The 19502-nt window shown below is 37.8% G+C and overlaps 1 protein-coding gene across 1 annotated transcript in view; it reads right to left on the minus strand.

The window, feature by feature from the left end:
• The window catches only part of lrig1 (leucine-rich repeats and immunoglobulin-like domains 1), a 42841-nt gene extending 34138 nt beyond the window's left edge, over nt 1–8703 (minus strand). The window contains exon 1 of the mRNA XM_051912104.1: nt 7552–8703. Within this exon, the coding sequence (XP_051768064.1) occupies nt 7552–7742 (191 nt within the window). The 5' untranslated portion in view covers nt 7743–8703. The remainder of the gene's footprint in view (nt 1–7551) is intronic.
• Between the last annotated feature and the right edge of the window lie 10799 nt (nt 8704–19502).

Genomic DNA, 19502 nt, shown 5'->3' on the forward strand with positions numbered 1-19502 from the left:
GCGCATGCTCATCTGCTTTTATGCCATCTATCCTCTATAAATTAGCAATGCTCTCTTCAAGAATCACCAAATCTTCCTTTAACTGCTCTCAGATCAGCTCAGAAACCTGTACCCACTTCAGATTCAGAACAGAGAGCTTACACACTTTTACATGCTATTCAATCATTTTATAGTCATGCAGACAATAATGACTTCCAACCTAACCGCACTAGTACAGGCTAGTAAATTCAACTTCAACTAACAGGCATTGATGTCTATTTTTTTCTCTTTTCCATTAAACCTGAAGGCAAACGGCCAACGGCTTCCTATGCCAGGAAACCAGGCTAAGAGAACATTCACACCTAACAAAGGTCAAAGTCATTTAGGAAATGACCAAAAAAAAAAAAAAAAAAAAAGCAACTAATACAAACAAATAGCCAATAACATACTGAATTGTGCAGCTTTTGATTTATGGCAGAATATTATCAATTATTATGTTTTATTTTGGTCACTTAATGACATTATTTGATCAAGAACCTGTTTAAATGTTGAAACCAAGCCGAGCTCTGATATGCTGGTTCAGATATAGAAAATAATATCAATGTTATAGTTATATAAACAATAAAAACAACTGTTATATCAGTTTTTTCCCCTCAAAAGGTCATATCATGAGTAGAACACCATAGAGACGACTTTTATCTATCTGTCTATCTTTATCACTGATAAGCAGAGTGTGAACTTCGGTCTTTGGAAGTGTGAAATGATGTCAGTGATGAAGCTTTATGATGCAGCTGGAAGACAGAAGCGTCTTTAATGCACCCTGTTTTAGAGGGCCATAAACTAGTCAAAGAATAACTCTTCTGTCACAGCACTGAACGAAGGAGAGCACGAGAGACCAGACGGACAGACACTTGCTTCTCTAAAGCCGCACAGCTTGTGCTCCTCTCTCTCTTTTTCCTGCCATAAAGACCATTTACAGCCGAGCAACACCACTGATAGTGAAGCCAGGAGCTTTTGCCGACAGTCCAAACAAAGCAGAGAAAAGGGAGCGAGAGTATCAAATCTAGAGTGAAGATCATAAGATAAAGATCATCAGGAAGTGAACGCTACAAGGTGGGAGAGAGAAATTAAATATGAGAAAAAAGGCAACAAACAAAAGAAAACGAAGTAACATGAAGCTCGAATCCAAGACAAACCAGACACATTTTAAATACGTGACAGAAATTGGGCCCAGGAGCCAGTAAGAAAACTCTCCTCTTGCCCTAGGCTGAGCCAGAACCAGATCTACAGATGGAGGGCTCGCATTTGATTATATACACATTTGTTTCAATTGATAATTTTCTATCGTTTAATGAAAACCCTGAGTTTAGACAGGGAGTGTAAATATGTCCTGCGTAGTTACAGACCAGCTCATTCCAGAAAACTTCAAAGTGAACAGAACAAGTGATTGTTAGATTACAGATTTAACCTGCATATGGTTTATTATCTTAACAGAAAGGAAAACGCTTGTGTAATTGCACTACTAGCTCAACGGAAACATCAGAGTGGTCAACATCAGCAGTATATTCATCATGTGCAGTATATAGCATATATTAAATTTAATTTTGTGGAACTGTATGACCAGCAGGGTCAAACTTGCATATGTATGAGAACATTCAAACTCACAGAAAGAGAAATATTATCAGTGATGGGGGTAACGCATTACAAGTAACTTGAGCAACGTAATCAGATTACTTTTTCAAGTAACTAGTAAAGTAACGTATTACTTTTTTAATTTACAACAAAACATCTAAGTTACTTTTTCACATTTATTGACTGACAGCTCGCTTGTCCCCATGTTAAAAGAAATAAAGTACAGAGGTGTTGTGTTCACTGTGTAAACATGAAGGTTATTGTAGTTCTAGACTAAATGTGAACATGCATTTTCTCATCTCACTTGCACAAAAACATTCATTATTCCTCAAAATGAATAAAAAAAGTGAAATGCAATCTCAGAATTTTACGCAAACCTGTAGTAATTAACTATATTAAATTACACAAATATCTTTATGTATTTTAATCTCATTTTATTAACCAATGTATTTGCTGCTGACCTTCAACGATCTAATTCAACCATACAAATAAGCAAAAATTACATTAGATTAGATTTAGAAATAAGAGTGTTGAACTTCCATCTCCTGTATCCTATTCTTTAATCCAGAATGGCAGTTTGAGCTGCACCCACTACTGTACAGTAGGGATGGGCATTTTGAATATCTGGGCTCGTAAAAAACAAATATTCGTTTATTTAAATGACGTTAAAACGACGTTTTTTTAAATTCATCAAGATTTTGTAACCATTTCTGAACAAGCTTACGATTAGGCAATATACACAACAAGCTTACGTTATATCTTAAGCTTTTCATAATAATAATACATAACGGTATGCTAAGCTAAGCTTCTAACTTTGTTTTTTCTGTTCCTAAATACGATGCTATCTTCTCGGCTCACTTGGGGTACAGCTACGCTTACCTGTCATGAATGCAGTGATGTACAACTGTCTTTCCTCATTCGACGGGTGTTTTGATTTCATGTGCTTTCTCAATATGGTGGTGATATTATGATAACTCGTTTTCATTAATTCATTTGATTAAAAGTAATTCCATTTTGTAACATTTTCATCAAAGTAATTCCAAACTTCGCGAGGCAGACAACAACATTATGTGATGATCAAATAAAATTAACTTGCACCCGGTGCATTTAGTTATAACTGCGAGTTTTAGTGCTTAGGATTTATCACGGATTCACTGCATTCACGGCCAGCAAAGCAACATAGTAAAATTCGAATAGTATTTTTATTTTTCAAATATTAATTACAGATCGAATATTCGACTATTTGTGCACACCCCTACTGTACAGGCGTAAATATGCTTTTCCTTTAGCCTGAGGGTTATTTATTTCACTTTTTATGTTGTTATTAAAAAAACAAACAAGCAAGCCCAGCCCAGGTGATAAAACGCAAAAGTAATGTAACCCATTCTTTTTCATAAAAAGTAACTAAGTAATGCAATTAGTTACTTTTTTAGAGAGTAACGCAATATTGTAATAAGTAACTTTTCCCAACACTGATTATAATTACTACAAGATAGCAGCAGGGCAGTTAAACACAGGAAAGGTGAAAAAAAAATCAGGGGGAAAAACAAAAGCACTACATTAATTCTCATGATCACAAAAATTGCTAAATCTTGGATCGACAGAGTATACATATCTACCTATATGCCTGCACATTAAGGTATAATGCCAAAAAAAACTTAAGAGAGGTTAGTGGGGTAGTTGTCAGTAACGGTTCCACAGAATGTTAAATGGTGATTTTAGTCTCCAGACCAAATGTGCAGGGGGTGCTCTATAAGGCCTGTTTCTCTCCAATTCTCTCACCCCTCCCCTTTCTTTCAGTCTTTTTTTTTATGTCTTTTCCAGATCTCCAAACTCTTACCAGATGTACAGAATTCACAGATGAGTCATCCATCACTTCGTAGACACTTAAACAAAGGAGGGGAGAGAAGGAGGTGCTCAAATGTGTCTCAACAGAAAGAGAATCTGGAATATTTGTTTGATCCCGTTGGAATTTCGATTCTGGTTCTAGTGTGGCTGCCATTCCCCTAACCGAGACATAACAAACACTCATCTTCATCTAAACTAGTCCGAATTGCAATTACGCAGTGTTTCAGAAGATATCCGCTCTGTCGGTTCACCATTAAATGGCTAGTTTTATGTTTTAAGCGCGTTAACAGACAAAAATGACTAAATAAAAGAGGCCAAGGCATAAATCAACGGATAAAAAGTCCTTGAATTCATGGAAACTCCTCATGAGCGGTGCTAACGGAAGGTGCCGTTAACCTCTGTGCCATGCAGGCCAAGCTAAACACGGCAAGGCACTCCTTTAACTCACAATCCGATAACGCAAGCAAACTCCGCTCCAGGCTACTGGACACACCTGGAGCAAACCAGCTCAGCTTTTACATATGTTTTGTGTTATGCTGTCAAAAATATAGAATGCGAGTTGCTGTTTTTGAATGCAGCCCAAGTCTACAGCAACGGGATTAATAAAGCATACTGCTCAGATAACGAAATGAACAAGCATCAAAACGAGTTCAACTGCTGATGACATACTGCTGACTGGTTTCCACACGTTGAAAGAATAAACAATGGGTCGGAGACGCAGATCAAGATCTAGAAGTTTCGTCAATGGAAAGCAATGGACCGTGACATTGAACTAACTCTTGTAGCTTGGCCAAAGACACACCGCACCCTTAACATACAGGTTTACGCAGTGGCTCCACAACAGGTGACAGGGACCATAAAGAAAAGAAACGGGGTGGTGAGAAAAATCTGGCGGGCTGTTTACCAACCCTAAAGAGGGGACCAAACTACACTCACACATGTGGCAACCCAGGTTGCACATACAAGCCAACCACGACCCCCTCCGCTTTCAAAACAATCAAGAGGGCCACCAAAGGGTCGTTGTAGTTTACTTTGAGGAATAAGACTCATATGGCACGTTATATCGAGCCAAAGTGTTTCCATCACCTCGGTCTTCACAGCACACTAAATAAACAGACAAAATCAAAAAGCTATTTAATCAGAAATGAATCTCATTTATCTTGAATGTTAAACGGTCAGTGCAAAATTGCTTAATTTTTTGCCATTTCTATACTTCAGATGGATCAGATGCAGGAAACATTTTTAATGAAAAATAATTCACAAGTTCAGACGACTTTTTCAAATTCGAGAGTTTGGAGGACTCTGTCATGCAACAGTGAAGCCAATAAGATTACTCATAACATTCATCAGTTAATTCAACCGTCTCCTCCACTCTCAGATTAAAGAGATAGTTCATCCAAAAATTAATCTTGTTGTTTTAAACCTATAAGACTTTACTTTCTTTGGAACATAAAAGAAGAGACAATGGAAGTCAATAGTCACCAAAACAGTTTGGTTACCAACATTCTTCAAAATACGTGTTCTGCAAAAGAAAGAACGACAAGTTTGGAACAACATGAGGGTCAGTAAATGATGACAGAATATTCATTTTGGGTGAACTATCCCTTTAACCCTCACCTTGAGTAACTCCATCAGCCTTTATCTTAATTAAGTCTTAAGGTCCATATTTCAAAGTTAACTTATTGAAAGGCTCGTGCGCGAGTTGGTGATGCCAACACCTCGCTGCTTCCTACTCGCCATCAAGGTCTCTGTGAGCCACGGGGGAACCATTAAATAAAAGAAAGAAAAAATGGGCAGTATGGAGAAACTATTTGGACAACTGGAAGGTATTAAAGCTTGATTTTATACTCAGGCTATGTCCACAGGGGTTTTCCAACCAAAGCTTTTTCTACTCTTGATTGATATATTGCAGATGGACAACCAAAAAATATCTCTTGCCTATAACTTTAAAATCCAGCTTCTGTTGGATCTGTCAACATGAAAGCGGATTAAGATGCTGGAACGTGCCTTTTTTGTCCATGGAAACGCTGTAACGCTGTTTGACGCTACTTGGGAGTTTGTGCCACATGGTTATGCAAGCAACAGGTTTGGATGTCACAAGCGCCTTGACTACTTGTGAATTGCCAGAGAGGCGTAACAAAAGCTCTGAACATGAATAGTGACATGTGAATAGGGATAGTTGTAGGGATTAATGAAGTAAACAATCAGCATTTATGACAGACCAGAGTTGCTCTAAGCTTTTGAGAGAAAAGCAGCCACTGGTTAACAACACAAGCCAGTTGTTTTGGCTTTTGATTATTTAAAAAAGGTTATCACCTGTAGAAATAAAAGTTTTGTTTTTCATGAAATCTAAACTGAATTTGAGACTTTACTTTCCTAAAACAAGTTACTGGTCTTATTATGATAATTCATTTGCGAAAAACATTCCTATTTCGTCGTCGTCACCAAACCCTCTTATTTTTCAACCTATTCCTTCCAACCACCTGTCAAATAGAGACCACTCTTCACCAATTTACTCGTTGAACTGCCAATTTTGCTCAGAAATATGTCACATTTGCTTCCCACCAAAAACCCTTTATGCATTTTAATGGTATATTCACGGACTAAAGCACTCAAGCAGACCGAGTCAAATTACTCAGCAGTAGGTTATACAGTCCTTGAGGCTGAACATCAACAGAGCTACCTGCCCAATCATTCCCATCTAAAGCCTGATATCATGTGTAATGAATGTTTCACAGTCCTATCAGACAAAGAACGATTATGCCAACCACCCTTTGTAGCCTTCTCATCTTCATAAAGTTAACTGTGGGTGTATTTGTCTTCAACAAAGTATCTAAAGCACCAGGCCTGACTAAAATTTGACAAATCGGATCATATACAATGCAAAACAGATAGCTTGTGACTTCAGTTGATGCTTCCGTGTTGAAACTTGTGTGCGATAACCATCTTTTAAACCTGACAAAAACAGTAAGAGAGCTGCCTTTGTCAAATTGACAGACAAAACGAGTATCTTTGCAGCATTGAAAACATGCAGTAAAGGTGTTAAAGATAATACTGGGCAGTAAAATCTTTCCCTTTGAAAATGATATGATTGTGATCTTGAACATACAAACAGATAAAACCTTTGTGACCGTCTAGGCTGTAGAGATACTTTAGACTAAAACCGAGCACCCAAAAAGACATCTTTGAAAGTGATGTCAGGTTTGTAGAAAAATGCTGAAGAAATAAGATTATTAAAATGAAGTTTTCTACATGATGTTTCCAACAAATATAATGTTTTGTTTGTTTGTTTGTTTTTTTAATAATCTTTAAAATATATCTGGGAGTTTATACTATGTCAGATAACCATAAAACAGCTACTGCCGCTGATCTACCATCTTAATATAGGGCACTTTTGAGGGGAAAAAAAACTAAATTTTAAGTTATAATCTATAAACCAGATCAAATAAAATGTGATAAATCACTAAATTGCATTATTATTGTCATATAACTAAACTGCAAAGTTTGTGAAAAGTATAACTGAAGGTAACACCTTTCAGAGATATAGACAACTAAAAAACAAGTAGATTAAGTAGATTTTAAGCCTGTTATGTCAGAAACAAACTTTCTGAGCGCAACCATGGAGAGATATTGAATTATTATAAGCTTTATCGTTTGTTTCTTAGTACACTAGTCCAAAAATATGTAAATATGACTTCAAGGGCCATAATTACATCCCAGAGCAAATGCACAACTGAATATGTTCGTTGCTTCATGACTTTGACTCATGATATCAGCAGGCCTCCCAAAACTATCTGTCAGAGTTTCCAAACTTATGACAGTAACTAGCAAGTCATAACCTGGCAGGCCACAACCAACTAATACCTTGTTATGATTTTAATGAAAAGGAAAAACCTCTGTTAGTACTTAAATACGTATGTAATATTATATATAGGACATGACACATGTCATTTGTTACTCTCTGACTTTTGAGTCAGTTTCTTCCCTGCACAACTTCAGTTAAGGGTGTTTAAGAACTTAAAGCGTGTTAATTTGAAGAGAATGTGATTTGAACTAGTTATTTCGTTCGGACCGGACAGTTTGTGTACTTACAGATGCACAGTGCTCTTAGGCAAGTCTTGAGGGACATCAGTCAAGTCCAAACGACTGCAGTCGGTCGTATCAAGCGTACACGTACAGTTTTGAGGACACGGTGCGCCATAATTGATTAACAGTTCCAGCGTCAAAAGCCAATAAAACACATGATATGAAAGTGATCCCATCTGTCCCAGCCACGCCGCCATTTTGTATCCAGTTGTCTCAGCGCTTAACGACTGATCTCTCTCTCTCTCTCTCTCATCCACAAACGGACAGCTCGAGCTTATTGAGTTTCTCACAGTTCGAGTAATTCGCCTTCATTAAGTTGTTTGTTTACCCAACGGTAATATCAAATTATACTGCGTTGTTTTGGGGCAATGCATCAGTCCTGGACTTGAAAACGGTCCCCAGTAAAATTTTATCTCCCCTGCTGCACCACGCAAGTAAATCAAAGGTGAATCACGACGAGGCAATAGTAGAAACTTGTCCAGAAGCCAAAACTAAATGCAGTTGTCCTTAAAAGGTTGAAAAGTGGGTCTGGATCGGAGATAGACAGACGCTTTGTTTTGGCAAGAGAGATCCAATGTAGTTTTAGGAGTTTAAATCGTCAATAGTGTTTCTAAAGTTCTTAAAATGGTTTGATCCCAAGTGATTCATTATTATGAAAAGTAAAAACATAGTAGATGGTGTCCATTAAGTCCATACGAGCGTGTTGAAAGAAAATCTGGGATCATCGGCGCTTTAAAAAAAACTTTTCCTCAGGGAAAACCGCACTCTTTAAAAAGTTTGAGGCTCTCGCTTCTTCACGGATTTGATATAAAGTTTCCAAACTGCGAATGCAGGACTTTGGATCACTGTAATGAATTATAATAAACCACTTTTTAAGCGTAGCAGTTCCAGTAAATCCGTCCGACTGTTGTGAACTTTGCGGCTCGCGTTCGTTCACTCTCTCTCTTCTCCAGCAGTCCTGCTCGCGGTTCAAGGAACTGGGAAGCTTTTATCTTGATCTCGTTGTACGGTCTGAAAACTCCGATAATTCACAATTTCAGTTCGCACTTCTGACTGCTTCCACCGCTTGTTTTCCCCCTCCCGGACTTTACTTTCTTTTTAGACGTTCTTTCGTCCCACGTTGGAGACATAAGAAATGATAAAGAGTCTCTCATTTTGCTTCTCGATTGGTGCTTGGAGAATGATTGACGGCCGAGCTCTGGATCTCATTGGCTGCTTTGGAGCGCTCAGGCGCCACGATTTTGGACGTGCCAGGGCCCAGCTGTCAGTCACCTCGTGTTGGCTCCGCCCATCTTTCCCACCCTGAGTGCGAAACGGCACCGCCTTCTTTCATTCTCATCTCATCTTAAAGGGACAATGTTCAGGGCGAGATGTCCGTTTTATTATAATATAATATAATATAATATAATATAATATAGAATGTGAAACAGAAGAGTGAAAATTTTGTTTTGATTTATTTATTTATTGTTTAAACACAATAGTTAACATTTATAATATTTTTTCTTATAATTTAATGAAACCTACTTTGTCACATAAAACGTCTATTTCATGTTGAATTCCTTGTCAAATAGGCATAAATTAAGTTACCTCAGCCAAAAGTTACCTTAGCTATAGTGACAAAAAGAATAGGGCTTTCTTTTAGCCTATATGTAATATGAGAATATCCTTATTTTAATACAAATTGCTGATAAATATATCTATTCAAATAAGTGATTCTACATTTTGTCCTCTTTAACCCAAATGGTATTTGACTCAGGTATTTTGGCTTTCTATTCTGAGGGAGCTCTTGACATGGTTTTACATGATTTATCTGTCAGTGTGTCGACTGTAAATCATTTGCTTTACAAATAACTTGTGACACAAGTGTCAAGAGACCATAAAGAGCCATAAAGAGACACAGGCTAGTGCTTTGACGGGTATCAGTAGCATAAGTGCACTTGGAAAAACATCAATACTGCTATATTTCAAATCTAAAAAGGAGAAAGACTGTGACAGCATGTGAAACTTTAAGGTCACATTATAGTGAGTATAGAGCTATTGTTGTTTGTTTCTACTGATTTTATGGGACATAACTATTAATTTTCTGCAATAATTTGAGTCAAATAATTAGTCCAAACTACTGTACCCTTTAATACATAACATTTCATTCAGAATTACACCTGAGAATTCCAGCAAACGCTCTCTCTGGGATCTTTTTGGATCAGCTATCGTGGTGAGAAAGTGTGCCAGTAAACTAATGTGCATATCAGATGAGAGATCCTTACTTCTCTTTCTTGTTCACAGTGCACATCCACAGCTGGAAAAAGATAAAAGACCTTGTGGTTTTGAACAGATGGTGCAACACATAAAGACGTTTGATTTGGTGCTTCTCCGAAAGAGAGAGAACTTAAGAGAGAGTGACGTGAAGTGGGCCTGAACCAGTTTTCCAACGGTAGAAACTTCAAGGTTTGAAAGGATGCCGTTCCATCTGTATGAGTTTGGTTTTTTGTGTTTTTGTCAGTGTGTCTATGTGTGTTGCAGTCCACTGCCAATTTATCACGCTGGCCGTGCAGGAATCTTCAAAGATAACGAGCCCATCTGCTCAAGCTATTCGTCAACAATAAAACAGAGAAGCGTGAAATGAAGCCAGCACGTTTTGTGCTATCTCTGGATGTTTAACAGGTGTGGAAATGCCTGGGTTAATAGGAAGCAGAGACACTTGCACGTCTCATCATATCTCTGAGTCCTGGTTAAAAAGTGAGAATCCCTAAACCCAAAGGAGAAAACACAGTCTCAGTTTCAGATGAGGCATGAAGAAAGCTTTCATACGCACTGGTCCAAATGTGCTGTAATTCACTGAGTATATTGAGCAGTACATTTTTAGACAATTATAGTTGCATCACACCTTCAGTGGCTGGGATTTTCCAGCATTGCTGGCTAAAAAAATGTTTTACATCGTCAAAGTGACCATTTTTAAAGACACTTGGTGATTTTCAGCGACTTGGGCGACAACAGGGCTCAACTTTAAGCGAATGAGTAATGTGATGCAGGAACTGGGTCAATGAGGGAATGTTCTCAGAACATTCTGGAAAGGTTCTCTCAAAGCTTTGAACAAACGCTCTTCCAGTAACGTTAAAAGAAGTTATTTAATATTTAATATAATAGAAGTCTTTAACGTTCTCAAAACATTATAGCACAAAAACATTATTTATATTGTTCATGGAATGTTTTTGCCTGAAACGTTTTAGTTGTATGTTTGCCTAAAGGCAGGAACACACCAAGCCGACGCCGACGAACTAGTGGCGACGAAAGCAGACTGCGGGGTTGGCTCACGTCGGCAGCGTCTGGGTCCACAGTTGCCCTTACTCACCAAACCGACGCTCGACAGCCGACGGTCCAGTAGCACGTCCGTTCTGCGCCTGCGTAAGATGAAATGCCTTTCCGTACCAGCAGGTGGCAGTAGCTGAACAGCCAATCAGAATGATCAGATGGCCCGACAGACCGACGAGCTCCGACGCCGATTCAATAGAATCGGCCGAAAAAAAGCCAACGAGGACCAACTTCAGCCGACGGTGTGGAACACACTGAGAAAACTTAATCGGCTGACGAACAAAAAGGTGCTGTGATGCTCTTCATCACAGCACCTGTTACTAGGTGGGATATATTAGGCAGCAAGTGAACATTTTGTCCTCAAAGTTGATGTGTTAGAAGCAGGAAAAATGGGCAAGTGTAAGGATTTGAGCGAGTTTGACAAGGGCCAAATTGTGATGGCTAGACGACTGGTTCAGAGCATCTCCAAAACTGCAGCTCTTGTGGGGTGTTCCCGATCTGCAGTGGTCAGTATCTATTAAAAGTGGTGCAAGGAAGGAACAGTGGTGAACTGGCGACAATGTCATGGGCGACCAAGGCTCACTGAGGCCCGTGTGGTCCGGTCTGGTAATGTTTTTTTCTGTGCTCCAGTTTTCTCCATATTATAAGTGAAGTTTTGTTCAATTTTTTTCTAAGAACTAATAATAAAAGATTATGCCAATATACTTAATAAGGTTTTCATTCTTTTGATCTGGCCTTTTCTTTTATGATATAGGATGAATTGAATGAGTTGTATTTTTGAATAAATTAATAAAACGAAAAATGACTATCACATCATTCTCCAACAACCAATGGGAGTCCAAATAGTACTCAGTCTAGCCACTACTAATCAACAACAGAGAGACCCTGCAACCTCCAGTGATTTAAACGTCAGTATGAACGTCCCTTCAGAAACAGACAGTCTTAACTGTGTTTTTATCTCAGGGCGAGTGACATGAGTCAAGCAGACCTTTGCACAGCCTCTCTGCAGGTGTCCAAACAAGAAGGTAGATTTTTTTATTGTGTGTGTACACTAACATTTACATTTCTCACTGTTGTTTGTTTAATAAAGTGAGTGGATCTCGCCCACTTCTGCCAAGTTCCTTTCATTTCCCAGAGCTCGACGCTTACCGGCCAAAACCGTGCGTGTTGAAAGACGTCTCCTCCTTGACCTGTTCTTGAGTGTTGCACAGGGTGCCCATCACTTGATGTCATCCCTGGAGAAGGCATACCTTGTTGCAACAGCCTTGTGTTAACAGCTTGTTTCTTTTGAAGTGTTTACCTGGGCAACGTCTCCCTGGTGTTTATACGTCCTCAATCAGCACACAAATTCAGGTGTGATGTATAGACGCTGCCTAGCATATGCTGGCAGGGTGGAGAACACAAACCCTGCACAAACGCTGTGAAGCTCTTGTTTATTTGAGCAGGAGTGTTTTAATAGGGCCAAGTACAGAATATGTGATAAAAGAAGCGATGGTCTGGAACGGGTTTTTTTGTGTGGTGCAGGGCAGGAATGCAGCATGTGAAAGGTGACTTCTGTATGGCCTAGCTTAAGAGGTGATGCATCTTTTGTTTAGTAGGATTCTTTTGTTACAGTGCTTTTTTTTAGGTTCGCTTGTAAAACCAGACAATGTGAAATTCAGTTATATTTTAAACTATAATCTTATTTGTGCAGATAATCTAATAAAATTGTCTTTTAATTTAATTTTAATTTAAATATGTTAAATATTTAAAGATAGTTTAAACATTTTAAATGATCTTTTCATTTAATTACAAAAAAAAAAAAAAAAAAAAAAATACAATATTTTAATCAATTGTTAAAATACCATGGTGAACTATAGCCTATATTTAAATGCACAGTCAGGGAAATTCAAATGTAAATTCATGCAGCATATTAGAAGAAAAATGGTCTAACATGACATATGGGTTGATGACAAAACTTTTCAGTGTAACTTCAAAACCTTACACCGTGTGTACATAATCTTATCAAGCTGGTAAATCTACAGAAATGCCAGTACGTATATTAAATTACGTCTGTTGAACATGGAATCCCAGCCGGGGAAATTCAATTTATTTAAAGTTACATGATCCTCATTCCCATCCACTACAAATGAGCGCATGGCACATGCTCAGGGCACAGATTTATGGGTAATTTATCAACGTCATTACATTATCTTAAGTGGCTGATGAGCTGTGGGGAAGTGGTCATTACGTCTTTGCAGGGGGGTTATGGTGAACAGGGGCACACTGATTTACTTAGACTAAGAGAGTCTCTTGAGAGATAAAACTGATAAAGTGGCCCGCTGGGGATTGAAATGAAGGCAAATTCAGACCTCACTTAAAGCTGCAGTCTGTAAGCTTTGCCTCTTTGTCGCCATCTCTGTTCGAAACCTGCAATTGCAGTTATCTGTGGAATTATCTTTACATGGGTTGTGCGTCGGCATGGCTCCTCAACGCGGATGAATCTTATGTTTTGAGAAGAATGTGTGGCTGTCATTCACCGTGCCGGTGGATACTGTACTTCATAATCACAGATTGTAATCTTGGAAGTATGACCAAAATAAGAATTTTCACCTGAAAATGTCATCTGAACAAATAAATCTGCCACTTTTGTTCTGGCCAAATGAGAAAAAAAAAAGCATTACAATAAATTGCGCTACCAATGGTGATTAAATCTAACGATTGCTTAGCTCATATCACATTAAAACGTGCAAATTATTATTATTGCTATACTTTGTTCTGAAATTGTTAATGTTAACATCAGCATTGCATGACTACGTGTATTTAGTGTGTATTAGCGTTACCTGTAGATTTCAATTTCTGTATAGTCTAATCGCTAACGTTAATTTGTCATATCATAATCTGCAATCAAAATGATGTTTAATTATTTCAGCTGCTGTGAGAAAAGGCTATATATGATCTGTTACCTGCAGCATCCTCACATGCGATATAGCCTAGCTGGGACTCCTTCTTTATGTAAACAGACGTGACGTAATGATGCAAAAACGAACGGCGGCATGCTCGAATTTCCCGCTGAAACCCACCAATACCTCTCAAATTATAAAACATTATTACAAGCTTACCGTTGTGAATCGGGAGATATTTTTGAACACTGGCTGGTTATGTACTTGCTCAAAAATTGATTTTGGATAATTTTTAACCAAAAAAGTTACAGACTGCAGCTTTAAAGGCTTGTTTAACTTCTCTCACAATCTGCAATTCACAGACATCAGTCCAACAGAAATCGTATTTTTAGATGTAATGTCATATACCAAGTTCTGTCATTAAACTCTAGATGGCGAAGACTGATGGGTCGTTAATGCAACCTGATGACATTTACCTCGTTTACTACGTGGCACAAGCTGATTGGTTCCTGTCGCATCTGCAGCCAATGAGCTTGCTGCTCAACATTTAATTGCTGGTAAGCGTTTACTATAGCAGTTTGCAGTGCACTTCAGATTTCCTCTGAACCCCTCACCTTCCCCAGCTCCACCTGTATAGATCTGCTACGGGTAATTTTATATATGCTATTTGTGCAGCAGCAGCATGTCTTACATTCTACAGCAGCGCATCAGTGTTTGTATCGGCAGTAGCAAGTCCCGTACGTGCTCTGCAGCAGCAGCAATAATCTACAACAGAAATAATCATCAGCTGCATTGTAGCAGATCTGTTCCCTCAAGACCAAATACATTAACATTGTCATATCCATTACCATGCTAGAAATATTTGGAGAGTTGTTATGATAGAAATAAGGGTAGCACTTTACTTTACAGTCCTGTTTCGCATGAACATATATATATATATGACTCTAACTAGGTACTAACCCTGAACCTACCCCTAAACCTTAATTTAACCCATGTAGTTACCTTACAATACTCAGTACTTTTATGGGTAAGTACACTGTAAGTACATTGAAAGTGCACGTACTATAAAATAAAGTGGGTTACACTTTATTTTAAGGTGTCTTTGTTACACTGTAATTATACATTTAAGTACTGATTAATATTAAATAACTACATGTACTTACTATAGGTTTAGGATTAGGTTTTGTTTTTGTTTTAATGTTAGTTGCATGTAATTATGCATAATTTAAGGTTATTACAATAGTAACTACATGTAACATATGTAACAATGACAAAATAATTGAAAATAAAGTGTTACCATAAAGTGCAACCGAAATAAGTACAGTATTTAATTATTACATACCATGTTCAAATGACAATGATTCATGGACAAAACATTCTTTTGAGTTGGATCTTTTCAATGAATCCCATGATTCGTTTCACAAAACCTTTCTGAATGATTCATTCACTAATCAGACTGGCTGCATCCGAAATCGCATACTTCCCTCCTATATAGTATAGATATTTGTGACAAAAGAAGTATGTCCAAAGTACTCATAAAAGAGTAGGCAAAAAGTACCCGGATGACCTACTACTTCCGTCAAGATTCTGAAGTGTACGTATGATAGACACTTTACTATCCCATGAGGCCACAGGGGAGGATTTGTGAATGGCAGTGAAGCGACACAACTGACACTGGTAGGTCACATGATAAAGACAGCATGGCGGATGTAGTACGTCCGGAACACATTCATGCTACACACGCTCATACCATGTACTTTTTTAGTGGTCGTGAAGTAGTCACTTATTCAAAATAAGTACATACTCAAGAGAGTGTGCGATTTCAGATGCAGCCACTGTTTTGGTACTTGAGTTTGGTGATCCATCCACTGGAGTGGACCATTTTGAAAGAAAAATCTCTCTCTCGTCAACCCAAAGCAATTGATTGATTTCAGAATACTTGGAATATGTCACATAAGTCTTATGGACTACTATATTACTTTTATTTTATTACACTCTCATTTTATTATACTTTTAAGCTGATTTTTAAAGCTTGAATACACCAGGCCCCATTCATTGTAACTGTGTGGAAAAGATTGGCCGGCACATTTTTCAAAATTTCTTCTTTTGTGTTCCATGAAGAAAGGAAATCATACAGGTTTGAAACAACATGAGGCTGAATAAGTAACGACCGGATTTTCTTTTTTTTTCTTTTTGTGAACTATTCCTTTAAGATAAAGTTGAACTAAGGAAACCCCTATTCAAATGACCTAGAACACCATGTTTCTTGTTTTCTTCCTCTTCCTCCTCCTCATTCTTCTCGTCCTTTATTAGGCACAATAAAGGAGGGAAGGTGAGAGAAAGAACGAAGAGGGAGATGAGAAGCCGGGGCCAAAGCCCTTTAGAGGTCTGAAACCCACGCATGCTCCGCAATCCCAAACCCTGCATTTAGCAGCTGCAGCTGTGAAACCTTTCTTTCTCTTCCTTTTTCTCCTCTCTCTCTCTTTCTTGCTGGCTCTCTTTCTTTTCCCAGACCTGAATAGAGCTGCGCTGAATAGATTGGGCCAGGTCGGCTGAATAGTCGCACCGGAGGGAGGGGTGGGAGTGGAACCCAAATGAACCGGAACCCCTACAGAGAGCTCTGCTCCTGGCGACGGCTATGATAGGGAGGAGGAGGGAGCTGCGTTTAATCGCTCATAATAGAAATTAGCATGGTGTAATGAACCCGTTTCAAAAGTCCATTATTTGCGCAGTTCAAAGAGAGGGGTGACTTTGTAGTTGGAATCCGTGAGCTCAAGCCAAATATCAAAAGGAAAGCATTTGTCAAAACTTCGTACAACTTTGTCAAAGCAAACAGCAAATTTTCTGTTTCTTTTTGCTCAGGAAAGACCGTGTGCATTAATCTTGTTCAGTTTAAGGAAAGAAATCAGATTTTTTAAGTTCTGTGTACACAAAGCAAAGTGTCACTCGGTTACACTGACTAAGGAGAACATTGCTAAAGCAATCGCATCGCTCTGGCATGTACGTCCGACATGATTCCACATATTTATTTAGCAATCAATCAAGTTGCACAAAGCATATTTCAAGTTTGAGCTGTAAGTTTTCATCCAAGCAGAACTGTCATGACGCCACATGTGTGCAAAGAAATCAATTTTGTTAGGCATGATTCTTTTAACCTTTTGACCCTGTTTACACCTGGTAATCAGATCACAAGTTGTGAGCCGAAACACATTGCTGTTTACACCTGGTATTTACATGTGACCAAATTGTGACAGCTTGTGAATGAATTTTGAGGGGAGGGTCTCTGATTTTGTGACCCCAGTGTTTTTTGGGACCCCAATAATAATGATAATTCATCACGAGGACAATTTTTCAAAATATCTTTTGTGTTTCACAGAATAAACACATTTACATGTATGCATTTGGCTGACTCTTTTATCCAGTGTGACTTACATTTCATTGAAGGTGTATAGGCCTACATTATAATTTTTGTTTGTTTGCTTGTTTAAGATCAAATCATGATTCACACAGTTTGGGAATGACATGAGCGTGAATAAATGATGATAGAACTTTCTTTTTGGGTTGAACTATCCCTTTAAATCTATGAAAAGATCCCTTTTAAAAAGCCTATTTAAAAAAAATGTTAAAAACAGACATTTTAATTTTAAAAAATTATAAAAATATATAAGAAATAAACATAAATTCACAAAGAAATATTAAAAGTAAATTAAAAGACTTAATGCAAAATGCAAATTCATTAAATAAATGAATAAACAAACAGTTATTGTATCTTTACAATGAGTCATTCTTTTCAATTGAAAAGATCTCAAGTTTTCTATGTAGGAATGAAAGATATTTCCCAGAGTGCACTGCCTGTCCAATTGCTTGACCTCTTCACCTCATAATCACTGCACTTCTGACAAGACAACAAGTTTGGCCCTCCCTTTTCTCCACACTGATCTGAAACCTGTTACCCTGTTGATACCTGTGATCTGGTAAAACACTCTCAATAGTTGTGATTTTGCCATTGATTGCTGCAGCTGCACAGCTTATGGCCGTCAACCCCTGAGGCCCCTGTTATAGATAATGGGATAATGGTTGCCACCTTCTCAACACTCGTGGCCCACAGCGGTGTGAGATCCTGCACGGATCACAAACATTTGCTGAAAATTGGTAGGGAATATGTGTAGGTGTGTTTGGAATTTATTCTGAGAATGCACATGCATGTATAAATATGTTCTTAGTAGGAAGTTTTCTTACTATCTATACTGGTTTTATCTATATTCAGACATTTTTGATATATTTTTACTAGTGGGTGCAGGACACTATAGTTCATTTATGTAAGTGAGGATAGCAAAATAAAGTAAACTGTGACATATTATACCCCAAAATGCTTCATACAGTGGACTACCAGTAAAATTTATAAAAATTTGGAACCAAAAATTATTCAGACACTTTGACCTGACCATGTTTTGCTTAAGTGTTATCTGTCATAATTAAGATTAATTTTTTTCTGACACAGTTTAACTCTGAGATTATTTGTGAAATAATGTTCAGCTTTTCTTTTTAAAAGTCAGTTTATTTTCAGCAGTCATCAAGCTTGTACACACTGGTCAGTGGTAACAGACATGAAGATGTACCTTTAATTTCACCACACTGATTGCTTACTCGGGGAGTCATCATGTTTTCAGGCCATATCAAGTTTGATTTGAAATGTCCTCTCACGTGACTTTCCCACATTCATTCTCAATTACCCCCCACCAAACCCACCGCACGCTTTAGGGGTTCTGCTTTATTTCTATATGATCAAAGGAGGCACGAGAGTCGCGGACTCCCCGCTGTAACTTCACCTGCGGGTGTCGCTGTTGGACAGTGTTTCTTTAGAAAAAACGAGTGACTTTTTCACTTTTTAATGTCAAATTTTGCAATATTTGTGTTGTTTTATTTTTGTAATATCGATTATTTTGTCATCCAGTTTTTTTAAGGAGGCACTGCCTCCCATTCCTCCTCAGAGGAAACGCCCCTGATATACTGTATATATATATATATATATATATATGTATATGTATATGCTAATAGATACACAGACATGCATGTAAGACATGCTGCTGCTGCTGCATAAAGAGAAAAAATCACGTGATAGATCTTGGCAGGTGGTGCTAGGGGAGGTGGAGGATTTCAGAGAAACTGCTACAGGACCAACTTAGAGAAAACAATAAACCAGACTATTTGAATGTTGAGCAAGCAATCTCATTGGCTGCAAGATCAGCAGAGGCCAATCAGTGCCGTGCCATGCGGTAATGATATGATTGCTTGCAGATTGCATGTAAAGGACATATCAGCCTGCGCCCTCTAGAGTTTCATGAATGAACTATATATATATATATATACATAATCAGTAGATATATTTTTTATGGAAAATATACATATAATAAAAATATAAATATAATAAAAAATTACAAACAAAAGGAGTTACAAAATGAAAATTTCCAATACAGTAAGAAAACATTTGTAATGTACTATAAATATAATAATTTTAAATGTATAAATAATATGTATAAAATGTTTATTATATCTATCAATGGCATTATTATTCTTACAAAAAGAACACACACACACACGCACATGCACACATATATACTGCATATATGTATATATATATGGAAATAAATGTATTAATTTAATGAAAGACTGAACTGTGGGAAACCAATCACAGCTAATTAATTTTTAACAATGCCAGAGAATATGACAAAGAATCAAGCAAATAACCAATTTCCAAGAACGGGA

The sequence above is a fragment of the Ctenopharyngodon idella genome, chromosome 11 (genome assembly GCF_019924925.1).
Source record: "Ctenopharyngodon idella isolate HZGC_01 chromosome 11, HZGC01, whole genome shotgun sequence".
In the NCBI taxonomy this organism is placed as follows: Eukaryota; Metazoa; Chordata; class Actinopteri; order Cypriniformes; family Xenocyprididae; genus Ctenopharyngodon; species Ctenopharyngodon idella.